This window comes from Littorina saxatilis, linkage group LG2 (genome assembly GCF_037325665.1).
Source record: "Littorina saxatilis isolate snail1 linkage group LG2, US_GU_Lsax_2.0, whole genome shotgun sequence".
NCBI classification, from domain to species: Eukaryota; Metazoa; Mollusca; class Gastropoda; order Littorinimorpha; family Littorinidae; genus Littorina; species Littorina saxatilis.
Window position 1 is genome coordinate 34,195,251 of NC_090246.1, and position 24,214 is coordinate 34,219,464.

Consider the following 24,214-nt stretch of genomic DNA (forward strand, 5'->3'; position numbering starts at 1 on the left):
GCTTACGTTCTCACATCCCGGTACGTCTAATTCTCTCGTACACAGTGACACACCTGACCTCACTCACCTCTCCTTCACGCACACACACAGTCACCTACTCCTACAGCTTACAGAAACGACAAAATACCATGCTCCATAGTTTTCTGTTTTATTTATAAACGCTCACCTCCTGTCATACATACAAATATTACCGTACTTACACACGCATTATAACACAACATCTTATAAAAGGCATTCAGTGTTTTCTTTTTACATGAGTGCCCTGGTATTCATTTATAATGCATAATCAAAAGACACACATACACACAAAATTCACTAATGACACTTTGCACTCACTGGCTCAATACATACATTCATTTTTCAATCAGAGTCGATCTACTAACATGTCAGTTTGCAATCAAAAATATGGTGACGGTGATTCAGGAACTAGAGTGTATGGAGAACAGTACATTTTGTACAGTATACTGATGAAAATAATTCAAGAAAAAAATGCCTGAACAAATGAAATAATATGCCATATCATTTTAAGAAAGATTTCTAAATATTTTCTCCAGGTGTAAAAAAAATATATATAAAAAAAATATAAAAATCAAGACATAAGATGAAAGGAAACCAGGAGACCGAATGAAAACAACAAAACTGTTTCTTAAGTGCAGCGACATCATCTTGTAAACAAAGACACCCATTGCAAAAATTGCAACTGAGAATTATTTTCAAGGTCAAACAGGGGAAAGTATGGTAATAGACTGCCTAATGATGATAGAAATACAAAATAAAAGGGAGCAACACTTGCGTGATGATGTGTGTACCTGCTTCTGCATGCACAAGTGTAGCCCATGTACTGGATTCCTGCAGTACATGTATTTTACACATTTATCAGGTTTGCTTGAGCAAAAAACAATATCGAACTTATAGGACGTAAAAAAAACCTGTGTAAACAAAAGCTAAAACAAAGAAGAAAAAAAGTGTAACTCATATGGAAGATGTAAAAAATGTCCTTTAAAAAATCTGTCAAACTAAAATAAATAACATAAGAATGGTTCAATTCAGATTATAACAGTACACAAAGATAAAAAGAACTTCCATGCACAATTCACAACAGTTCATTTGTAGTTTGTGATAAATGCTGAATGAATTACTCCACTGGTCAACACAAAACGGACAACTCTCCAACAGTGTGACTTTGCACACAGACTCCGCGGAAGATGAAGGAAAAACAGCTTCTGTTCAAGTCTACAAAATTAAAGTAGCATCTCAGTACTTCAAGGTCAATCTTGATGATAAGATAAACATGAAAACTGGTGAATAAGAGACATAATGATATTTACGGAAACACTCTTTCCTGAAATGTGATGGTGTTGAATATAAACCAAGATGTTCTTAAGGTAAGATGTTCAGTTTATCATCTTCCAAGAGACAAGGATATTGATATTATACTTGAAAAAAAAATCATCAAATTTAGGTTGCAATCAAGGCCAGTGATTTCAACTCCTGTTTTGCATTGTTTGCGGTATACACCAGTAGACAAAGTGAACCTGCTTCAGTGCATGGAAAAAAACATCCCTGAGACATTTCAAAAGGATCTGATCAATTAGTATGACATGCAGGCACAAACTACACAAAGAAACACCAAAAAGTTTAAGATCAAACAGCTTTTGTCAGACAATTACTAACAGGCAACATCAATTCTGAAAGGAAAAGCAGAAATGCTTTATGGCGTGGCAATATCTATACAAAACTGATGACAATACACTTCACACATCGGAAGAAAGGAATTTCATTGATTCACTATAAAAATGCTTGCAACCAAAAGCAAATGCTGGAAAATATCTCATATTGATACGAAGGAATGCGTACCTATGCATCTGATAATTTAAAAAAAAGAATGCTTGCTTCTATTGTCAAAGGTTCAAGAATTAAAGCAAAGGCACCAGCGCCAAATGTGAGGCAGAATATCACAGATGAAGATTTACATGGAAATGGATGTCTTTCGTGGATTTTTTACTTGAAGAACCTGAATTTGTCAGAGTAAAGGGGCTGCTATGCCTGAAGCATGAAATGAAACTGTGGCTATTCTCCCCTGTTTACAAAGTTTACAGGGGGAAATATATAATTATATATAGCGATATAAAAAATAGCTACAGTAATAGCATACAATACACAAAGCAGACATCTTTGTAATTGCTGACAGTTCATGAGAGTCTCTTCACAAAAAGAGTGATGAGGGAAGGAGTCGTAATGAGATTAATAGAAGCATTCCATGAACAAATAGTACATCCAATGATGCAAAACAAAATCATGCAGCGATTTTTAACACTTGGCGAAGGGAAGTTTCAAGCCGGCAAGATTGCTTGTACAGGTATCGGTGACAAAATTAAAACGGGTACTGCAAGACACACAACAAAGAAGGGGGAGAAAAAAAGATCAGCGAGGACATTTCTGATCTTTTAATACTAAAAACAAATCTTAAGGTACATGTTACCTCCCTTCTTGTGTAAACGATCATGTACACCGTCACAGATCTGCCCAGGCTTTTTACATAGGATAAGAACTTCCTTCCGCTTCGAAACATGCCAAAAATGAACAGCCTGGCTGGGTTTTGAGCAGAGCATCTGAAATTCCCGCTCTGCATAGAGAGCAGCCAGGCTGGGTTTTGAGCAGAGCATCTGAAATTCCCGCTCTGCATAGAGAGCAGCCAGGCTGGGTTTTGAGCAGACCATCTGAAATTCCCGCTCTGCATAGAGAGCAGCCAGGCTGGGTTTCGAGCAGAGCATCTGAAATTCCCGCTCTGCATAGAGAGCAGCCAGGCTGTTGAATTTTGGAATGTGTTCTAGTGGAAGTGTGATCCAGACCTGGGAACCCCTGTTTTGCACTTTAGTATTCTCAAACAAACTTGGTGTATTTTCAGAAAAATGAGCGTACTCCACACAGCATTTGAACATCCATGATTCAAACATGCTTCCCACGCGTCCGCCACATCGTTAATTAAGTTTACCTATACATGTACATTTAAAACAAATCCTTTTTTCAATTTTTACTGACAAAAACTGTAATCATGTGTTCAAATACTGGATCGGCTTCAAGATGGGCTTGTGAATAAAAGTAGTCTAGGAATTTTTCTCGTCGTATTTTTTTCCCACTGACCGTACTGATCGTATTCTCGACAATCATACGTACAGAATACGGCAAAATCGTATGGGTTCACATGTAAAGGCCCCGGCAGATCTGTGATGGTGCACATGATGGCTTACATACGAAGGATAGTACAAGAGAAGACTGCTAGTTGAAAGGGCAGCTGCTGAAGCATAGCGAAATATTAGCACCAGCGGATTTTTATAGTTCCCAAACAACATACATGTACTCACTGGTTCAAACTATCTGCTGAATACAAATCCACTCACAAAATAAAACAAAGAACGAAAAATAAGAAGACGATTTAAAAAGATTCCAAAAGAAAATTGGAACAAATCTGAGCACCTACTTAAAATAAGAAAACAAAATGGCATACAGTAAGAGCGAAGAGAAATTTTTCTCAAACGTGCCCTTGTAACTCTGAAAGGAAGTCAATGATCCTTCATCCTCAGACCAGCTTGTCTAATTCATCTAAGGGCCATATAGTTTCTGAAAATACCATTAGACATCAAAATATTTCATGATTTGTTGCTTCACTGATGTTAAATTTCAGGGCAAGTCCACTTACTAGAGCAAATTAAACCACCAGAAAGTTTGTTAGTTTAACCGTCATGTTGTAGGTCTAATGCATGTAGAGGTAATAATCATTGCAATGTGATCTTACCAAACCACTCGACTAACTGTTCTTCATCTACTCTCTTCTTAACTTTTCTTTTCTTTTCACATACACACACACATACACTCAGAATTCTCTCTCAAAATCAATCACTATTCCGTTCGGTTCAATTCACACGCCAGTTTTCTCCATTAGAACTGTACAACAAAAGAAAGGGAAAGAGATCAGGGACATAGCTAATAATACACATGGAAAAGGACAAACAGCTTTGCTACATAAATATGAGTACCAAAGTATTATACATGTACATGACTGAGAAGGGTACATTTGCACAGAAGTAATAGCATTCACATAAGCAGCATTGGTAGACAGGATTTTAAAGTAAGTTTATTGCAGTTACAGTGGAACCCCCCTTTTAAGACCTCCAAAAATCTGAGAAAATCAGGTCTTAAAAAGGAGGGAGTCTTAAAATGGGGGTACATTTACAGAGGTTATGAACAGAACATCTGAAAAAACAAGGTCTTAAGAAGGAGGGAGTCTTAAATTGGGGGGTCTTAAAAGGGGGGTTCCACTGTATTCCTAACCTCAGCTCACACACAGAGCTTCCACTCGTTCACGGCAATAAATGAACAGGGTAAAAGCATTGCTAAATCGTGCAACAGAATTATACAATGAACTGAAATTCCTAAAGCTCCAAAACTCACATCAGCAACATACTATTCTTCAAAGAGAACCGTAACATGTGATCATAAACAAAAAACAGTAAAAGATGCCTTTTGAATTAACTTTTTTGCATTTTAATAAGATTTTTTCAACTTCTTCTGGATTGTGCAATTTCTGAATGATAAAACAAAAAACCAAAACAAAAAACAACCCTGCAAGATTAAAACCCATGTTTTCCATGCTTCCATTTAAGTTGCAAATTTGTAAGTTGTTCAAATTGAACTCTGACGGATCTGCTGTGCTTGTCTGTTCTTATTTACCACTACCTCCCCAAAAATAAATCACACACAAACTCCAAAACCTAAGTTTAGGAAGATAAGAATTATCTTGGAAGGAAGCAGATGACAGCTGAAGAGAATAATTATGATTCATTTGTAAGGCTTTGGACAGAATTAATTAGCACGTTTCACACACAGTGAAAATCTCACAAGGCAGATGGATATCAAAAGAGTTCGAGTACTTGAGGGTGTACAGCCAGGGACAAACTTCTGTTAGTCTCAGGAATAGTTAAAGACTTGGCCACGGAAATGTAAGGAGACAGGTGTGATATGCAACTGCCAGCATTGCGTGATTCATCAAGGCACAGTGATTATCATAGTCACAGATCTTGGGGAGAAAAGTTGTTCATTTCTGTTGTCATGGGGTGTAAACTCTCAAAATACTCTCTCAAAGGTACATTTCTTCTCATGTAAGGGAACATGTTCATAACCACAGATGTGTTCAGGCTTTTACATGGGGGAAAAAAAAACATCCTTCAACTTAAACATAAGCCTAAAATTAACAGCCTCGCTGCTTCCTGTTGAGAGTGGGAAGTTTTTGTTGAATTTATTTAGTAAGTGACATCTATGTCAATCTGCCGACTTCATTCAGCAACATTTCCAAATTTGTGCAGAAACCAGCCGTGCTATTGATTTTTAATTTGTAGATCTAAGTGAAAGGATACACTTATTCCATATGAAAATCTGGACAACATTGTGGCATTGAACATGAGCGAACAAGATACATTAGATACACGTACCATAAGCCCCATTGTCTCTTATTAATCTGCAAGAATACAAAGTTCACACTGTATCGCAAAGCCTAACAATTTTTCATGAGCTGTTAAAAACTTGTTGTGAAAGTGATGGAACTGTTAGTCAACACTTGACATTTGTGTGCTTGATGTGTCGCTTAGTCTTACACAAAATACAGGATCATGATTTTTACACTCTCAAGCTCAAAGCCCATGCTAGTATAAAATTAGCAACACAGCCTGGCAAACACATTTGTCTGAATATATAGGCAGTAATTGTTTCCATGCAGAAGCTGTGAAAGAAAGAAAGGACACAAGCTTAGCTGTGATAGCAAACACGTTATACTATGGGCATTTTGTGCGCTTCTCGCAAACACAAAACCAAACACAATTTTGCTGTGCACAATCACATTCTCAGCTGTTCAGTCCAAAACTCTTCAAAACATCAGTGTGAGTTGGTGTTTTCCCCCCTTTTTTTGTTTGTTTGCCTGTATATGTCTTTTTGTATGCAGGTTACCTGTTTAATTTACTGCACAGGAAAAAAAGTACAGCAGACCTTGAAACAAAGACCATATTACACAGCTTTCAGCGTGTGTTACAAAATACAAGTAGAGAGCAGAAGACTGAATATACAGAGGAACAAAATATGTTGGCTAAGCTTGATCACTTTGAACCATGGTGCTGAGATCTGCTGCTTTCTTGAGTAGAAATAATCATTTTCTCTCTTATAATTATTGATGTCTGTTTCAACGTTTTGTTGTTTGTATCAACTTGACAGCGCCCGAGTTTTTAATGTTTTCATCAATAGTCTCACACTCCACGAACACACACAATCAGAAGGGTTCCACATGAATTCACATGATCATCAAGTGCAAGAAGTTTTCGAAGATTCTTCAGGTACATCACTGAAGTCATATGACCTGCATCTTCACGCTTGTTTGTGCATTATCTCCCCTCTCTCGCATCCTTGCTGCTTCTTTTCGCAAAATCATTTTGAAGTTTAACTGAAAAAACCCTAAACAAAACAAACCCTGCACATTTTCTACCTTTTACACATAATAATGATGCTTTCCCAGTCCAGTCAATTTCCCTGGAAGGCATGCCAGGTAGGTTTGTGCAAAATCAACTGTACGCAGTCACTCTGAGCAAGAAGAGGCTGTCTTCCCACCAGGAGAGAAAAGTCAGATTTCTTGGAATTCAACATCTCTTATATCTTGAGTCTGAAGCGTAAACCGTCACACAACTTCAACTGTTCTGGCACTGAAGCATGTGTTGTGCGAGCGAATGGCTTGCCACCATTTCAGATGGTCGCAACTTGTCAGTTTTTGCCCCTGCTGCTTCTAGGCTTAAGTTGTGACACAAGGGGCCCTACTATTCTGCTTGTTTGTAGTTTTTCTTTGAAGCCCTGACACAATCAAGTATGAGCCTGCACACTTACACAGGTCTCAATTTTTGTTTTGCAAATGAAGAGGACACCTCACTGCACACACAAAACCATGCAAGCCGAAGAAGAAGCACTTTTGTCTTTGTTGGTTCTGGATATAGAACCCATACACACCTTACGGGAGAAAAAGCCTGCACAGTTCTACAGGTCCTTTCTGTTGCTGCTTTTCTTCGCTGCCAGCGGATAATGTCTGGACATCTAAAACGAAATCTTCAAATACACACAGGCATGTAGTTCTCATAGCTGCTAAAACACAAAGTCATGGCTTTTTGAGTTTGAACACCTGGACAAATCCACACGATGAAGCAACCGTGATGAAATCACTCCACAGCGAATCCACAAGTCTCCTCTACAGCACAGGTAAGCTTGGACAGGAATTTCTCGTAGGTTTCGTACGGCGGGATGTCTAACCTGTTGAAGCTGAAAAAAAAATGAAAAAAAAAAAAAGATCAGGCACCGTCAGGCAATATGGAAGTCGGGATACAAAATAGTTGCTAGGGATGCAAAATAAACGCTGATGATGCATAACAACTGGGATCTTACAAAGACACTTTCATTCCTTTTCTCACTGTTTCATTGTTTTCAGTGTTGTTTTGGGGGGGTTTTAAAAACACAAATCTAATCATCTTTTTAATGTTTACAATTTACCCCTGAATTTAATAGCAGATAACGTAGGCATACGGTTTACACATTTTGGGGGAAACTCGTGCGCTTATGTCTCTTCATTATTCAAAATAAGGGATAGTAAGGAAAAAAAAAAAGAAAAAAAAATGCACCCTTCACATCTCATTTCTGGGACTTCCCTGTTACCATGTGGCCATTGGCTGGTGAGAAACATTTCTATCTTTAATACTATAACAGACTCAGAGGACAAAAGGTCAGTTGGACCTGGATTAAAACTAACTATAGGTCTAAATGCCTGACTCTTTCTGAATATAACAAAAACTGATGGTCAGAAGACCTCCTAATACGTCAATCCGACGGTTGACAGGCGTGGGGTCAGAGCAATGAGTCAGATAAAAAAAAAGTGTGCATGATTTGACTGAAGACAGAGTCCTTAGAAAAACACTGTATATATACGGACGACAAAGACAACAACAAAAAGAGGTAAGTTATGGTTTACAGCTTACCAGGTGTGTGCCTTAGGGAGGTTGTTTGTGTTGATGTCCACCTGGTGAATAGTGAAGAGCCGTGGACCTGCAGCACCTGTGGAACCTGCACAATTAACAAGAGGCCGTAAGTCACACAAATATCAAATACAGTGGAACCCCCCTTAAAAGTCGAGTAAAAAACAAAGTGGGGTAGCGCTGTGCTGTATGACAGCTGGCTTTTCCCAGGGAGAATTTCCATGAGGGTAACCTCACAGTATACGACTTAATTACCCTACCTTACCTTCCCAATATCAATATTTGTTCAGTTCGCTCTACCCACATACATCTTTCTTCTGCGTTCGTGGGCTGAAACCTCTCACGTACACTCATGTTTTTACACGAGTGGAATTTTACGTGTATGACCGTTTTTACCCCGCCATTAAGGCAGCCATACGCCGCTTTCGGAGGAAGCATGCTGGGTATGTTCGTGTTTCTGTAACCCACCGAACTCTGACATGGATTACAGGATCTTTTCCGTGCGCACTTGGTCTTGTGCTTGCGTGTACACACGAAGGGGGATAAGCCACTAGCAGGTCTGCACATAAGTTGACCTGGGAGATCGGAAAAATCTCCACACTTAACCCACCAGGCGGCCGCGGCCGGGATTCGAACCCTCAACCTTCCGATTAAGAGGCCGACGTCTTACCACCCCGCCACAGCGCCCGTCTACCCACATACATGTACTTAACGTATTAATATTATACACACACATTACCTCTCACTAAATTATTACGTGATCAAATCGGTTTACATAATTTAGACTAAAAATCCAAAAACAAAGCGACTTCCAACGTTCCAAAATTCACAATAAAAAAACTAGCATTGGGTATGTTATTGGAATGTTGTATTTATAAAAAAAAAAAAACCCACACGTTATGTTAACTGATCTCTAACCCAGCCGTGTCTTCAGACTGGTCGAAGATCAGTGAAAGTAACGTTCTGTTTTATCATAATTTAGACTTCTTCTTCTTCTTCTGCGTTCGTGGGCTGAAACTCCCACGTACACTCGTGTTTTATGCACGAGTGGAATTTTACGTGTATGACCGTTTTTTACCCCGCCATTTAGGCAGCCATACGCCGTTTTCGGAGGAAATAATTTAGACTGATCCTACCCACTTTCTCATTATTTTCTGGAAATCAATCAAAACACTCCCTGGTTACCTTGCAACGCCTTGAAGCCTTGGAGAGGTACCCTTGAGCTTCCCGTGACAAACTGCAAAATGCGAGCCCTCATCTCGTCGTCGAAACTGTTGACAGATCGCCAGAACCAGCGCACGATGTCTGTGTCCCAGGTACAGTGCTTGAGGCGTGTGTGCTTCTTCCAGTCTTCCAGGTCAATCTTGCCCAACCCGCCGATCATCAACTGTGGGAGACAAAAGGAAACTATTTTAGTAAGTAATAGAACATATATATGTATATATATAAAAAAAAAAATATATATATATATATATATATATAGACTAGATGAATACCCGCTTTGCCGGCGCACCGCACGGAAGAAGGGAGATAAACGCGGCTGAAAACACTGGAGAAGATAAGGAAGAGTTACTGGGAATGGATCCAGAGAAAAACCAAAATCGGTTCAGCGCTGAGAGCACTTGTTGAAATATCTCATCGATGAGGTTGTGTCCGGGGTGTATGTGAATACGGTCTCCAAATTTGAAAAAGATCCACCGAGAACTTTGGCCGTGCATCGCGGACACACACACACACGCAGACAGACAGACACAAGTCGTATATATATTTAGATACAGTGGAACCCCCCTTTATAGACCTCAACAAATCTGAGAAAATCAGGTCTTAAAAAGGAGGGAGTCTTAAAATGGGGGGTCTTATTTCAGGTTGTACTAATTGTACACCAGCTGTTAGTGTATGTGGATTTTGACATAACAGAATCTCAGTGGAATCCTGAATTTGGGTAATTTTTTGCTTCACATATTTGAAACACTTGAATATTTCGTTTTTCATCCATGACCGTTTTGTTCTAAAATTTAAAATGATGTTCAGGGTAAATGTTTCAAATGTAAAATGCAAGCAAAATGTTAAAAACATTACCAAGAAGGCATAGCTCATGAGACACTGACATACCATCTAACACATCTTTTATATAATTCTTATGGGAATAACCTTATAGAATCTTATCTTCTTACTCAGTCACAACCAGAAATGAAAGTGTTACCTCTAACTCTTTTTCATCAAAGCTACGAAGAAGCTGCTGAGGAATGATCTCGTTGAAACCTTTTTGCAGGGCCAAGAACTGTGCCTCTATGCCCCGCATGAAACGCCACTGCACGTACAACCTGAAAACACAAAAATGAAAATATACACATTATTCACAATCAGAGAGAACCAATGTCAAATGAATTCAACTCACGATTAAATAAACAGAAATTTATTTCCCTCTCTCAAGCCCTCACACACACACACGCATGCACGCCCGTCCGCCCACTCACACACACACAATAAGAGAGGTAACACCATTCTTATTCCATATAACATGATCTTTTCAATCCTAGATCATGGCTGAGAAGCCTTAATTATTGACTAACTAACTAAAAACACAGATAAACTTTCAAAAACTTGTTAAAACTGAAACTCTGTAAACCAAGATTGACAGAACAGAAAGCCTCCAGAAGCCACACATGCACACACACAAAAAATCCCTTCAGCCAAAAAGTAGGGCAGTGACCTCAGAGACAACCATCTATAATTGGAATGAGCAGCTCTGCTGAGTGACAAAAGTGACAAAACCAATCTGTTTAACATGCACTATACACTGTGAGGTGACCAACTTTCCCTGCACGTGAGGTACCCTACTTCTTAAATCTTTTCTCAGCAGGAAAGGGCTATCTGCTTTCAGAAACTTCCAGACAGAGATGAATGTAGAAACGGAAAAACAGAGTAAAAGGGTCGGGCAGGTCATAAAAATGTCAGAATCCTAACTAAGTCTGTCATCAGTCGAAGCTAAACAAATTATGTCAAATATTCACGCTTGCACCGATCAGTCTTCGCAAAGGTCTCAAGAGGGTTTTTGACAAATGCAAAGCTAGACACTTATGGAAGTCCTATTACTTTGCAGACAGTATCTTTTCCTTGGTCTTGCTTGTCTAAGAGCTGCAAGTGACACTATGGCTAAAACAAACTCCAAACTTAAAAGAAAAAGTTTTGTTGATTGATCTCCGTTTTCCATCTTTCTTGGCACAAGTACACAACTATGGCTTAATTTCAACCTTAGGATGATTAACAAGAAAAGTCAGAGCAGGAAACAGTTTCTCAATAAAGTAATGGGAGCCTAGCCGATACTATACTCTTGTGATAAAACGTGTACGAAAGGGGGCAAGAAGGAGTGCAGGGTACTGGGCAAGAAAAGAACAATACTTTTTATTACAGGAAACTTACACAAAGCATAACACCAAGGATAGGTAAGAACATGTAAGACCAAGGATATAATAGGTAAGAACATGTAAGACCAAGGATATAATAGGTAAGAACATGTAAGACCAAGGATATAATAGGTAAGAACATGTAAGACCAAGGATATAATAGGTAAGAACATGTAAGACCAAGGATATAATAGGTAAGAACATGTCAAACAGGTCACACAGTATGCCAATGTCAAACCTTGGATAACAGGAGAGATTAGAGACTTGTTGAAACAGAAAAGAGAAGCTTTTTCAAGTGGGGATAAGGATGATTTAAGGAACGTTCAGAAAGATTTGAAAAATGCCATTATAAAGGGAAAAGATCAGTACAGGAAGAAACTAGAAGCAAGATTGGAGAGTAATGATGTTAAGGAAGTGTGGCAGGGGATGCAGAAAATAACTGGTTGTGCAAAGAAAAAGAAAGTGGATGGTTCTGGTACAGGTTCTGATTATGCTAATGAGCTCAACACATTTTATGCAAGGTTTGATGTCCATGATTTTAAGGATGAACAGGATGAGATTGTTAGTTCTGGAAATTTTTCTGATTCTGCTGTACAGGAGCCAGTCACACTGTCAGTTGATGATGTTTGTAAACAGCTGAAAAAGACCAAGGTAAACAAGTCAGCAGGACCTGACGGTGTCAAGCCTAAGGTATTGTCCATCTGTGCTGATCAGCTGTGTAAGATTTTTCACACCATGTTTTCCATGTCTTTGTCTTTGTGCAAAATTCCATCTGCTTGGAAAACTTCTTGTATTGTGCCAGTGCCGAAGAAGCCTAAGGTGTCATGTCTGAATGACTATAGGCCTGTAGCTCTCACTTCTCACATTATGAAAGTTTTTGAAAGACTGGTGTTGACTGTTTTGAAGGTCCAAGTTGCTGCTTTTCAAGATTCTTTGCAGTTTGCATACAGGGCCAAAGTAGGGGTTGATGATGCACTACTGTTTATGTTACATTCTGTGTACACACATCTGGAGAAGAGCTCTGCTTGTGTTAGAGTTATGTTTTTTGATTTTTCTTCTGCCTTTCAGACTATTCAGCCTCACCTTCTGGCTCAGAAGTTACAAAACATGTCTTTGCATCATAGTACAGTGAAATGGATTCTGGATTATTTAGTAGATAGACCACAGTTTGTACGATGGAATGGTACTTTTACATCTGACATGATTAACACTTTCACCGGAGCACCACAAGGAACAGTTTTGTCACCTTTTTTGTTCACCCTGTATACATCTGATTTTAAAGTACAAGGAGAGTCATGTCATCTTCAGAAATTTTCTGACGACTCTGCCGTGGTTGGTAGTATTCTTGATGGTGATGAGAGCTTGTATAGAGAACATATTGATGATTTTGTGTCTTGGTGTGATTCCAACTTTTTAGTATTAAACGCAAGCAAGACGAAGGAAATGATTTTTGATTTTCGCAAAAAGAAAGACACTGTCCATCCTGTAGTCATCAAAGGTGATGCGATTGAGATAGTCAGCGAGTACAAGTATTTAGGTGTAGTTCTAGATAACAAGCTAAGCTGGTTTAATCATGTTGATGCTGTTTTTAAGAAGACGCAGTCAAGATTGTTTTTCCTGCGCAAGCTGAGATCATTTCATGTGTGTAACAAGATGCTGTACATGTTTTATCAGAGTATGGTGTGCAGTGTGATGGTGTTTGCATCAGTGTGTTGGGGAGGGAATGCCACTGCAAGGGACACTGGCAGGCTGAACAGGCTGATAAAGAAAGCGAGTTCTACTGTAGGCCAGAGCCTTGACACCCTTGAAGTCCTTGTTGAAAGAAGGCTTGCCAGTAAGTCCAGAGCTATTCTGTTCGACCTAGGGCATCCCCTCCACGACGCACTGATGGATCTCCGCATCACACGGAACGCTCGGTTTCTCATGCCTAGGTGTCGAACGGAGCGTTTTCGGCGTTCTTTTGTTCCTGCAGCTGTGAGATATTTTAACAGCAACCGAGCCATTGTCCTGGCCACAGACTATCAGTGATGCCTTTTAAATGTACCTCTTAGTGATAGATTTAATATGATTTGATGACTGTTTGACCTTTGATCATAACTAGTGCTGTGATAATGAGCTTTAGCACTGTTGTGATGGTGTTGACACTATACTTGCCCAATTGAGTCTAACTACCTGATGGCTAATCTACTGTGATACCTGTGATAACTGATGATGATTACTGTGATTGGTTTTATGTGTTTGGTTGGTCTCTTCTTTTGGTAGTGCAATAGCGTTAATTATGGATTGTTGTTATCATCATTTACATAAAAACTTATCTGTTAATCCAAACAATGATATAATTACTGTGATGTTCTTAACTACACTTTAACATGGAATGTATGTATGTATGTATGTATGTATGTATGTATGTATGTATGTATGTATGTATGTATGTAGGTATGTATGTAGGTATGTATGCATGTGTGTTGGTGTGTCGGTGTGTCAAGTGTGCAAGTAAAAAGGGTATTGTAGTTGTACATATATTACTTTAGATATTTTTTTGTTATCATGGGTTTTATAAATTTTCTTCTCTTCTTCTTTTATAATTATTAATTAATGACCTATATGTGCTGATGACCAATTTAATTTCCTTTGTTGGATCAATAAAATGTTATGAGTTATGAGTTATGAGTTATGAGTAAGACCAAGGATATAATAGGTAAGAACATGTAAGACCAAGGATATAATAGGTAAGAACATGTAAGACCAAGGATATAATAGGTAAGAACATGTAAGACCAAGGATATAATAGGTAAGAACATGTAAGAACCACCATAACAACACCCCCCCCCCACCCCCACCCATTGCTGCATGAGAACACTAAAATTAAGCAAGGTCAGGACTAAACAAACGACTGAAAGAAAAACATGCTGTGTGAAATCCATACTCTCAAGAAGAACATGCTTTAAGTGGAGAAAAAAACCCACCAAACCTAATGCATGTAACATTCTCGACTGCTGGAGAGATGGAAGCGATCCTCAACTAGTACACCCTTTAGACAGACTGCATGTTCTATTGACTCAGCTGCAAAAATGCTTAGCATGGCAATATCCCCCTAACCAACCCATACCCTCCTCTCATCTCACTCACCCCCATCTCTTAAACTTTTACATCAGCACATATACTTCCCAGACCCAATTAACTTTCAGTGCACTCTGAACGCACGTTTTTTATATTTAGTCAAGTTTTGACTAAATATTTTAACATCGAGGGGGAATCGAAACGAGGGTCGTGGTGTATGTGCGTGTGTGTGTGCGTGTGTGTGTGTGTCTGTGTGTGTGTGTGTGTGTGTGTGTAGAGCGATTCAGACTAAACTACTGGACCGATCTTTATGAAATTTGACATGAGAGTTCCTGGGTATGAAATCCCCGAACGTTTTTTTCATTTTTTTGATAAATGTCTTTGATGACGTCATATCCGGCTTTTCGTGAAAGTTGAGGCGGCACTGTCACGCCCTCATTTTTCAACCAAATTGGTTGAAATTTTGGTCAAGTACTCTTCGACGAAGCCCGGGGTTCGGTATTGCATTTCAGCTTGGTGGCTTAAAAATTAATTGATGACTTTAGTCATTAAAAATCTGAAAATTGTAAAAAAAAATAAAAATTTATAAAACGATCCAAATTTACGTTTGTCTTATTCTCCATCATTTTCTGATTCCAAAAACATATAAATATGTTATATTCGGATTAAAAACAAGCTCTGAAAATTAAATATATAAAAATTATTATCAAATTTTTTTTTTCGAAATCAATTTAAAAACACTTTCATCTTATTCCTTGTCGGTTCCTGATTCCAAAAATATATAGATATGATATGTTTGGATTAAAAACACGCTCAGAAAGTTAAAACGAAGAGAGGTACAGTAAAGCGTGCTATCCTTCTCGGCGCAACGAATACCCCGCTCTTCTTGTCAATTCCACGTGCACTGCCTTTGCCACGGGCGGTGGAGTGACGATGCTACGAGTATACGGTCTTGCTTCGTTGCGTTGCGTTCAGTTTCATTCTGTGAGTTCGACAGCTACTTGACTAAATATTGTATTTTCGCCTTACGCGACTTGTTCTTCCTTCATCTGTAGTACAACAGCCACAAAAACATGTTGGCTCTCTTCCAAAACCCTTTGTATTTTTAACTGTGACCGAGTGCAGCTTGAACAAGCTGTGCACATTGATATGTGCAACTGCACTCTGTACTTGCTGGTAAGTGTTTTGTGAAGCCTGTTTATTACATTGTTTTGTATACTAGCCTCCGTATTTTCTGCAAAACAGCAGGATAGCAACCTTGAGCAGATGTGAGAGAAAAACAAAACAGCAGTTTGGCACACAAAAAACTAAAACTAAAAAAACTAAAAAAATGAAGAAGAGAAGCAGAAGCATAGCAGAAAGAAATTATAGGTTGAGAGAGAATCATCTCTCAGCAACAAGAACAAGAAATTCCTCCGAGGTAGGAAAAACACCCCCGTTGGTCAAAGGGAAATAACCATTCTCACTGCCACCAACTGAGAAGGTTATTTCCCTTTGACCATTAATATGTCCCTGTATAAGTCCTTGTAGAATCTTAATCCACCAATAACTCCCTAACCGTGTGTTTGACTGGTCCCAATTTTTGTAAGGACCGTCTCAGGAATGTATAGAACCTGTTCACCAAGTTTGGTGACGATCGGTCCGTTCATTCTTGAGATCTATATGCGAACACAAACACACAAACAAACAAACAAACAAACAAACAAACACATCGACCGAATCCTATACACACCCCTATACCGGGGGTGTAATTAACCAGGAAGAAGAAAAAGACAGACCAAAAACAAGAGGGAAACAGAATAACAAAAAAACAGACCACCAGAGAAAAGCAGCAGGGAGGTGGGGTGGGGGTGTGGTGTGAGGAAGGGGGGCAGAGAAAGACAGAGGGAATGGGATGGAAAAGGAAAAGAATGATGGGAGAAGGCAAGAGGTGAGTGAGGGGGGGGGGGGGGGGGGGGGGGGGGTGTGTGTGTGTGAGAGACCAAGATCCAGGCAGAGACAGAGAGAGAAAGAATGAGGAAGGAGGGAGGGAAGGATAGAGAAACACATACAGAGAGCCAGAAAGATACACAGACAGAGACAAAAGAGAAGAAAGCACAAAAGAGTAGAAAGAAACTGGGCTCTAGGGCGAATCGTGAAAAGCAGTAGTTTGCCTATACCAACCCACTCCTGTGTTTATTTTCATAGGTGCACTGTCCACTTTATTTCTCACTCTAGGGACCTCAGGCGCACCAACCAATGAGGATAGTTGCCCTGTACAGAGATTTCCTCAGTATATTAAGAAAAAGAAGAAGAAAAAGAGAAGAAGAAAAAGAGAGGAAGAAGAAGACGAAGAAGACGAAGAAGACGAAGACGAAGAAGAAGACGACGAAGACGAAGACGAAGAAGAAGAAGACGAAGAAGAAGAAGAAGAAGAAGAAGAAGAAGAAGAAGAAAGGCTAACAAAAACTCACTTGACGTATTCTCGCTTGTTCTCCTCCGTGACCTTGATGTCGTTGCCTCCTGGTTTCAGCTCATACTCGTGCACCTTGCCGAAAGAGTTGTGCTCCACAGAGAAGGTGTTGTCCAGAACATTCTCGATGTTGTTGTTCCTGTTACACAGGTAGGGTTTGAACATAGTGTGTATTAGAAATGGAATGCGACACGCATTTTACATGTCCGCTGCCAGGACATACAAATTTGTATATAAACCATTATACCTGTATCGACAACTTACAATGTGCCCTTGATGTATAAATGAAAACACTGGACACAGACACATTCTTTTTTGTGTTTTTTCTTCTTTTTCTGTTCTTGTTTATTGAACGGTTTGTTTCCCGTTAAAGCAAGTTACCCAGGATGTCAGCTGATGTCTTACAGGCAGCAAAAGGGTTAAGTGTATATAAAAACTGCTTATTCAGTGCAAATTTCGTTCAACAGATTAACTTTTTTTTCCGACCCATTTCCTGACCCATTACATAGATCACACTAAGCTCTTTCTTGTTGATAATGTTGTACTTTACATCTTTCTCTCAGTCTAAACCGTTAGCAGCAAGGCTTTTGTGACAAGTCCAGTGTGCGTTAAAATGCCTGTTGGACTTCATTTGCATCTACCAGTTTTTTCCTTGTGTGCCGTTCATAGATTCTAAAACAGCTTACATATTCAGGGCTAACACCCAAAAAAAGTGAAAAACCTGAAAGGCCAGGGTCCACGGCAGCGCCCCCCAGAAGCTGAGGCTTTTTTTGTTATTATCTTGTAGGGACAAAGAACAACGTTTTACTTTAAGAAACCGGATTTTTCGGTTTTAAAAACCGGATTTTCCGGTTTTAAAAGCTTTCAAAAACCGGATTTCCGGCGAGAACCGGAAAGGTGTTAGCCCTGCATATTTAGATGTCTGTGGTCAATGGTTTTTCTACTCCTTTTGTATTGTCAGCTGTTAGCTTCAGAAACTAATTAAACCAAACATGAACGAAACACAAACAAGCAGAAGCAACACTGTTAATGCTGCTGCAGTGGTAGTCATACTCCTTTGTACAAAGTAAATAGACCAGAAATACACTTACAGCATCCAGCAGAGACTGCGGTGAAGGTCAGGGTCAACACTCTCAAGGTCATCCAAGGTCACTGCCTTGCTTAGCAACTGTTTGTAGAAGGGCATGGTAAAACCTCCATCCAGATAGTGACCGTGAAATATTGCCATGCCGATCACCCGACCCACAAAATGGAAGTAGGATAAATGTTCCTGGAACACACAATAAAACGTTATCAATGATACAGAACATCACTGCTCACGTAAAAACCTTATGCAGACGCTACGTTCTGATCTTGGCCAAAAGTCAGAGGAAAAAATCCAAACACACCCATGGATGTTTGGTACACATCAGGAACCACCTATTTACACAAAGAAACATACACTGATAGACAGGCTGAGACAGACAGGGAGGCAGGCAGACAGACAGACAGACAGACAGACAGACAGACAGACAGAGACAGACAGACAGGCAGACAGACAGACAGACAGACAGACAGAGACAGACAGACAGACAGACAGACTATCATTGAAGTCAACTTCATTGCATCTCTCCTCACCCTTCCCCCCTGTTACATTCAACCTGTTTTTCTAGATCCTCCCATCAAAAGAATCTAGGTCCCCTTCAATCTGCATACAAAGCTTGCTAGAAATTGAGAATTCTGGCCTGCTGACAACACACCAGTGAGGGACAAGTTCTACGGCCCTTGCATGGACAGCAGCATTTGTCAGGAAAACTGTAGTTACCTGTCTGAGCGAACGAAGAAGAAAAAGGCGAAGAAGAAGAAGAAGAAGAAGAAGAAGAAGAAGAAGAAGAAGAAGAAGAAGAAGAAGAAGAAGAAGAAGAAGAAGAAGAAGAAGAAGAAGAAGAAGAAGAAGAAGAAGAAGAAGAAGAAGAAGAAGAAGAAGAAGAAGAAGAAGAAGAAGAAGAAGAAGAAGAAGAAGAAGAAGAAGAAGAAGAAGAAGAAGGAGCTAGCAATTGCTGGCACATTTCTTGAGGACTTACAGGATTGACGCCAGAGTCTGGATTGATCTGCAGGGTGTAGATGTCTTCCCTGGAGTATTGGAACAGGCCGTAGTAAGGATTCAGCATCTCGTGAGACAGCAGGTAAAACCACTCCCTGCACACGAAAAGAAAGCGTTACACTCTTGATAACAGAGGAGGGAAACTTACGCACTTTTGCACCAGGGAAACATAAGTCAATGAGATAAAATACAGAGGAACTATCCACACAAATAATTTAAACTTATCTGAATGGCATGAATGGCTAGGTGTCAAAACAACCTCCAAGCATTTCATGCGTAAAAGTCAGATTTTTGCCCCGAAAACTATGAACAGACGCCTGTTATCAGTGAAATACTTTCTCACATTTGTGTGGACAAGTTTGGCCTACACTGAAACCTCCAACCAACCTAAATCAACAAAAAAACACTAAAAAAACTAATTGAATATTTGATAAAAATGTTGAAATTCTACTAATATTCAAAACTTATCCACTGACCTTGCCACACCGCCATAGTCCAGTCCTTCCTCCCCGTGGAACTTGACCATCAGACGCTTGCGTAAGTCCTTGGAGCGCATCTTCATCACCTGTCGATAGGAGTCCTGCACGAGAGAGTGAACAGTCATGAACGACTTTGTTGTTTGTGAAGAGCTAGCTAGTCCAGCAGTCACTCTTGTGGAACATTTCCCCAGGTCAAAATTTTAATTCTAACTTCTTTCAGAAGATTCTACAGTCAAACCTACCCTTTTACGCACGCACGCACAAACACACACACACACACACACACACACACACAAAGGCTGACTTCAGTGAAGGTAGGTGACAGGGCAAAATTCAAAACAAACTGTCAAGATGAACAGTAATTCTGACCTCAAATATTTCTTCTCGAGACACTTCCAGTCGACAGTGGCCAGTCTGAGGTTGTAGAGGCTGGAACTCTTGTCGCAGGACCTTCATTTTCTGCACCAGGTCTCGCTTGTGCTTTTGGTGCAGTGGTATTTCATTTTCCTTGTTACTCGTTCGTCTGTACAAGGAACATGTTAATATCATGACACAGATTTATACACAAATCTGAAAAACAAAGGGAAGTACGTGCTCACAGATTCTGCCGTCAGGAACCACGCTCCCTGAGCTGTTCATAAAGCTGTACAAAATCACATGAAACAAAAACCAGTACAGAAAAAAAGATATTGTTTGGATTCCAACTGTCAAATGTATAAACAAGATATAACAAGGCTATTTTTTGTATTCATTCCTAAAAACATTCCTCCCTCCAAATTTGATATCTTCATTCTGCATTTCTATAAACATTTGCTAAGAAAGCTTTAATCTAATGCTCAATCTACCACTTCTGAAACAACCTTCCAGATACATTTAATAACCCATTGGTAATTTTTAACAAGGAACGGTTCACTTGTAGTTCAAGGCAAATGACAGGCCCCGTTTTTTTCAGCACCCCTACAAAGACGAAAAAGTTAACTTACACTTCCAATTTCTCCTTGATGGCCTGTAAATTTTGGGAGAGTCTGGGGTCGGTGAACTGAGTTGTGCGGTTGTTATGATCCACGTAATAGACACGCCCACTGCTTGTTCGTCGCACTTCCCAACCTTGCAACATGGGACCCAGGTCGTCCTCCTGGAGTTCTAGGTTCGACATCTCTCTGTGAACACACAAAGAAAAGAGAATGTTAACCGTGAGAGAGGGAGATATACATGAGACTAAGTGAGAGAGGGTGAAGACCTTTTGAAAACTGACACAGAATATTAAAATATGGGTGGTAGAGAGATAAAAGAAAGGTTCACAGTCCATGACTATTACCGTATTTGACGGACTACAAGCCGCGACTTTTAAAAAAAAAAAAATCGCATTGCGGCTTATAAAAAGATGCGGCTAAAACGTTACCTAAACTTGAATAGCATTCACCTAATGGAAGTCGCCGCGGATTTTCATTTCGCTCGATTAGCGATTACCGGTACTTTATTAGCTCTCTACTCAAGACTCGGCGCTTTTCTCTTTCTTTCGCGAATCTTCGTTTGTCAACAAGTCGTCGTGACAAGATAGCGTACAGAGAAACACCGGATGTATCAGGATCTCGCGCGCGCGAGATTTCGTTTTTTTGTGTCTCGCGATAGTTGGAGGAGCGAGAGCCGCCATGTTGTGTTTTCGTCTGCTCGAAATGTGCGCAAAAGTTGTAAATCATCCCAAAAAAGCTTATTCCGGGCGGGACTACATGTGTGTGTTGGTTACAAATTGTGTGTGTGATATTTTTCTTCAAACTTTTTCACTTTTCTTCTTTGTTTCACTTGTTTATTCTCGGAGCCGATTTCGCCAAATACCGTACTTTCGTTTGCCTGGTTGTTTTGATTGATTTACACGATTTGATTATATTTTTTTCGACGGCGGCTAATATAGTGACGCAGCCTATACGTGGCTTGTCCCAATCTTTTTGTTAAAAGTCGGGGGTGCGGCTTATAAAACGGTGCGTCTTGTAATCTGTCAAATACGGTATGTCTAAATGGAAGACATTAAAAATGTATGTTCAGGCAGACAAGGGGCTGGGTGAGAGTGGGCTTTGGGAGGAGGCTGGGGGAAGGTGATGGACGGGGTGGGGTTGAGAGGGGGAAGAGTTAGGATGAGTTTGTATATTGTTAATCCCAAAATACAAGATGAACGTGTCACAAATAATGTAAGTCCCCCCACATTTTCAAATAGAAGCAGCACTGGTCACAGAAACAGAAAGTGTGCAGGCCAATGCAACACTGCACAGAATGATTGACGGGGGAGAGAGAATTTTTAGTGTTTCTGAATGTGTATATGATGAGGACGTGCAGGCAGGCATGCACACAGATGCATCCACAGTGGCACTAATTCCAAAGCACATCCTGCAATGCAACATCCGATGACAAACGTCTGTCCTTGAAAGGAACACAATTAATGATAGTGATGAAATGCAGCTTCTTGTCTGGTTTACAGGCGCCGTTCACATACGACTGGCACGTTTCCCAGCAAAACCTCACTTTATTACAGCCTTGTCCTTAATTCACCTTCTCTTCCTCTGGAATCTACGCCCTTGCCAAAAAGAGAGAAGATGGAGTGGAAAGGAAGAGGAGGAAGAAACAATTTCACACCCATCTTCACAGGATGAAATAAACTGTAAGTGGTGAGAAAACTAAAAGAACCACAAGAAATAGGAGGAAACACTTGTCGAAACTTGTCGGAACTCCACATGAGTTTCTGTCAGAAACTTATTAATTGAGAACTTTAGCCTCTTGTTAGACAATCCCAAAAGCAATGCATCATCCAAGATTCATTCTCCTACCTGCTGTTTTAACACTTGAGATATAATTTTCACTACTTAACACTTTCTACCCCACCTATGTTGACCAAGTTTTTTTTAGCTGTGCTGCAGCAGGTCACTCAGAATTGTAGTAAATGTGTAGTAACTGTGTATCAACACACTGGAATGCAGGCGTTATATGGACGTTACAGGAAGCGACTGAAGCTAACACTAAACAGTCTTAGCGGATATATTCGTACCTGGTCAGATAGAGCCATATGAGTGGGTACGCATATATATCCGTACCTGGGAGACAATGAGTTAAACAAAGCTTCAGTACATAAAGGAGCAAAGAATGATCAGTGAAAACAAAGACATCATAGGCAAACGGCAAACAACAAGAATGCTATGGAGATTCACCCAGACTTAATGAGTCTCTTTTGGCATCTTCTTGAAAATGCCACTGATGCTATAACGAACACAAACTTCAAGTGCTTCAGTGGGGAAACTTGCACTTCACCGAAAAATAAAAACAACCAGCTGGATCTCTTCAGCAGCCCATCAAGAAACAACACACCTGTTTACTTTTAAAGCATGGAGATAGCAACACAAGAATCTGACACATAAAATGTTTCTTTCTGCCCGCTTTTACTACACCTCTTTCCCTAGATTTCAAGTTTGTTAAGTGCTGTTTTATGAGAAGAGAGATTGAGCGTTTGTGGCCCGTTTACCGCCTCACTCAGAGTGCGAGTAGTGAAACCTATTTTGTTTTCTACGTTTTTCAATTTCAAGGACACTTAGTTGCTGACAGGTTGCGAACTGGTTACATCTTGGCTAGCGTACAACAAGCCCTGTAAATTTCTCACATAGGTAGGTGTTTCTTTTCAGGGGAAGTGGTGGTAGTGGATGAGTATGGGAGTGGGGAGTGGAGGGAAGGAGAATATAGGGTAAACAGAGCTGAGTGCGTTCAAGTGTTTGCTTGCTCAGTTGTTATTAGATGTAAGAATACAACACAAGGAGATTTTCTCAAAGATTCAGCAGGTCAGATAACAACCCTTCTAGTTTTCTTTTCCTGCTAATGAGTGCTTGTTGCCGAGTTCTTCTTAGTTGTAAGAATACAACAGACTCATATAGAGTGCTGTTTTCTTAACGATTCAGCATTTAGGTAAGTACTCGTGTACGCCATTTTAATACCAAGACTTTCTTCCAAGTCAATAAGACTCCAAGACAAAATATAGCCCTTTGCACTACAAAAGCTGACTAAACAAAGGTGAGATCATCCTTATTTTCAAACACCAGCTTAATTTGCCAGATACTAGATTTTATCGCCCACAACTCCAATCCATCACTGATCTTGCCACTAACAGTTTACAAATCTGCTGCTGCAGACATGAGGTTTTGAGCGGGAAAGTTGAACAAATAATGGTATGGCAGATGCAGGATTTTGGTAGAAAATCTGGCGCCTCTCCAGGTAAATCTGGCACCTGCAGACATGCTTCAGAGAGTGATAAGACTTCACCTGTCTGGCCCTGTATCAGGGCTGACCAATGATAAGACAGCTGACATACATCTTCATTCTTCACACGTCTAATTGCCCATTGAGGGACTGGTCTTAGCAAAGGGGAATATTGTAGCCTGAGAATTGAGCTGGCGTATGTTTTTTCTGTTTTTGTATGTCGATTGTCGTGAACTTACTCTGATATTAATTTACTTACTGAACCTGAGAACTCTAGAAGTAAACTTAGAGCTAATCTCACTTTAATTACATAGTTAAAATCTCATATTGCTGTTTATGTTTCATCTGTTTTTGTATTTTGGCTTGTTCTTTTTCTACTATAGTTACAACACTCTGATATTACTTAACTCGTTGGAAACAAACACCTTAGAAGCAAACTTTTATGA

At 39.8% G+C, this 24,214-nt stretch overlaps 1 protein-coding gene across 1 annotated transcript in view; it reads right to left on the reverse strand.

Annotated features, from left to right (window-relative positions):
- Positions 1-134: 134 nt before the first annotated feature.
- The window catches only part of LOC138958826 (E3 ubiquitin-protein ligase SMURF2-like), a 79,874-nt gene continuing 55,794 nt past the window's right edge, over positions 135-24,214 (reverse strand). The window contains exons 9-18 of the mRNA XM_070330128.1: positions 20,519-20,695; positions 19,905-20,058; positions 19,533-19,636; positions 19,037-19,151; positions 18,065-18,243; positions 16,975-17,112; positions 10,258-10,378; positions 9,240-9,441; positions 8,058-8,142; positions 135-7,347 (exon numbers count right to left, since the gene is read on the reverse strand). Coding sequence (XP_070186229.1) covers positions 7,248-7,347; positions 8,058-8,142; positions 9,240-9,441; positions 10,258-10,378; positions 16,975-17,112; positions 18,065-18,243; positions 19,037-19,151; positions 19,533-19,636; positions 19,905-20,058; positions 20,519-20,695 — 1,375 coding nt within the window. The 3' untranslated portion in view covers positions 135-7,247. The remainder of the gene's footprint in view (positions 7,348-8,057; positions 8,143-9,239; positions 9,442-10,257; positions 10,379-16,974; positions 17,113-18,064; positions 18,244-19,036; positions 19,152-19,532; positions 19,637-19,904; positions 20,059-20,518; positions 20,696-24,214) is intronic.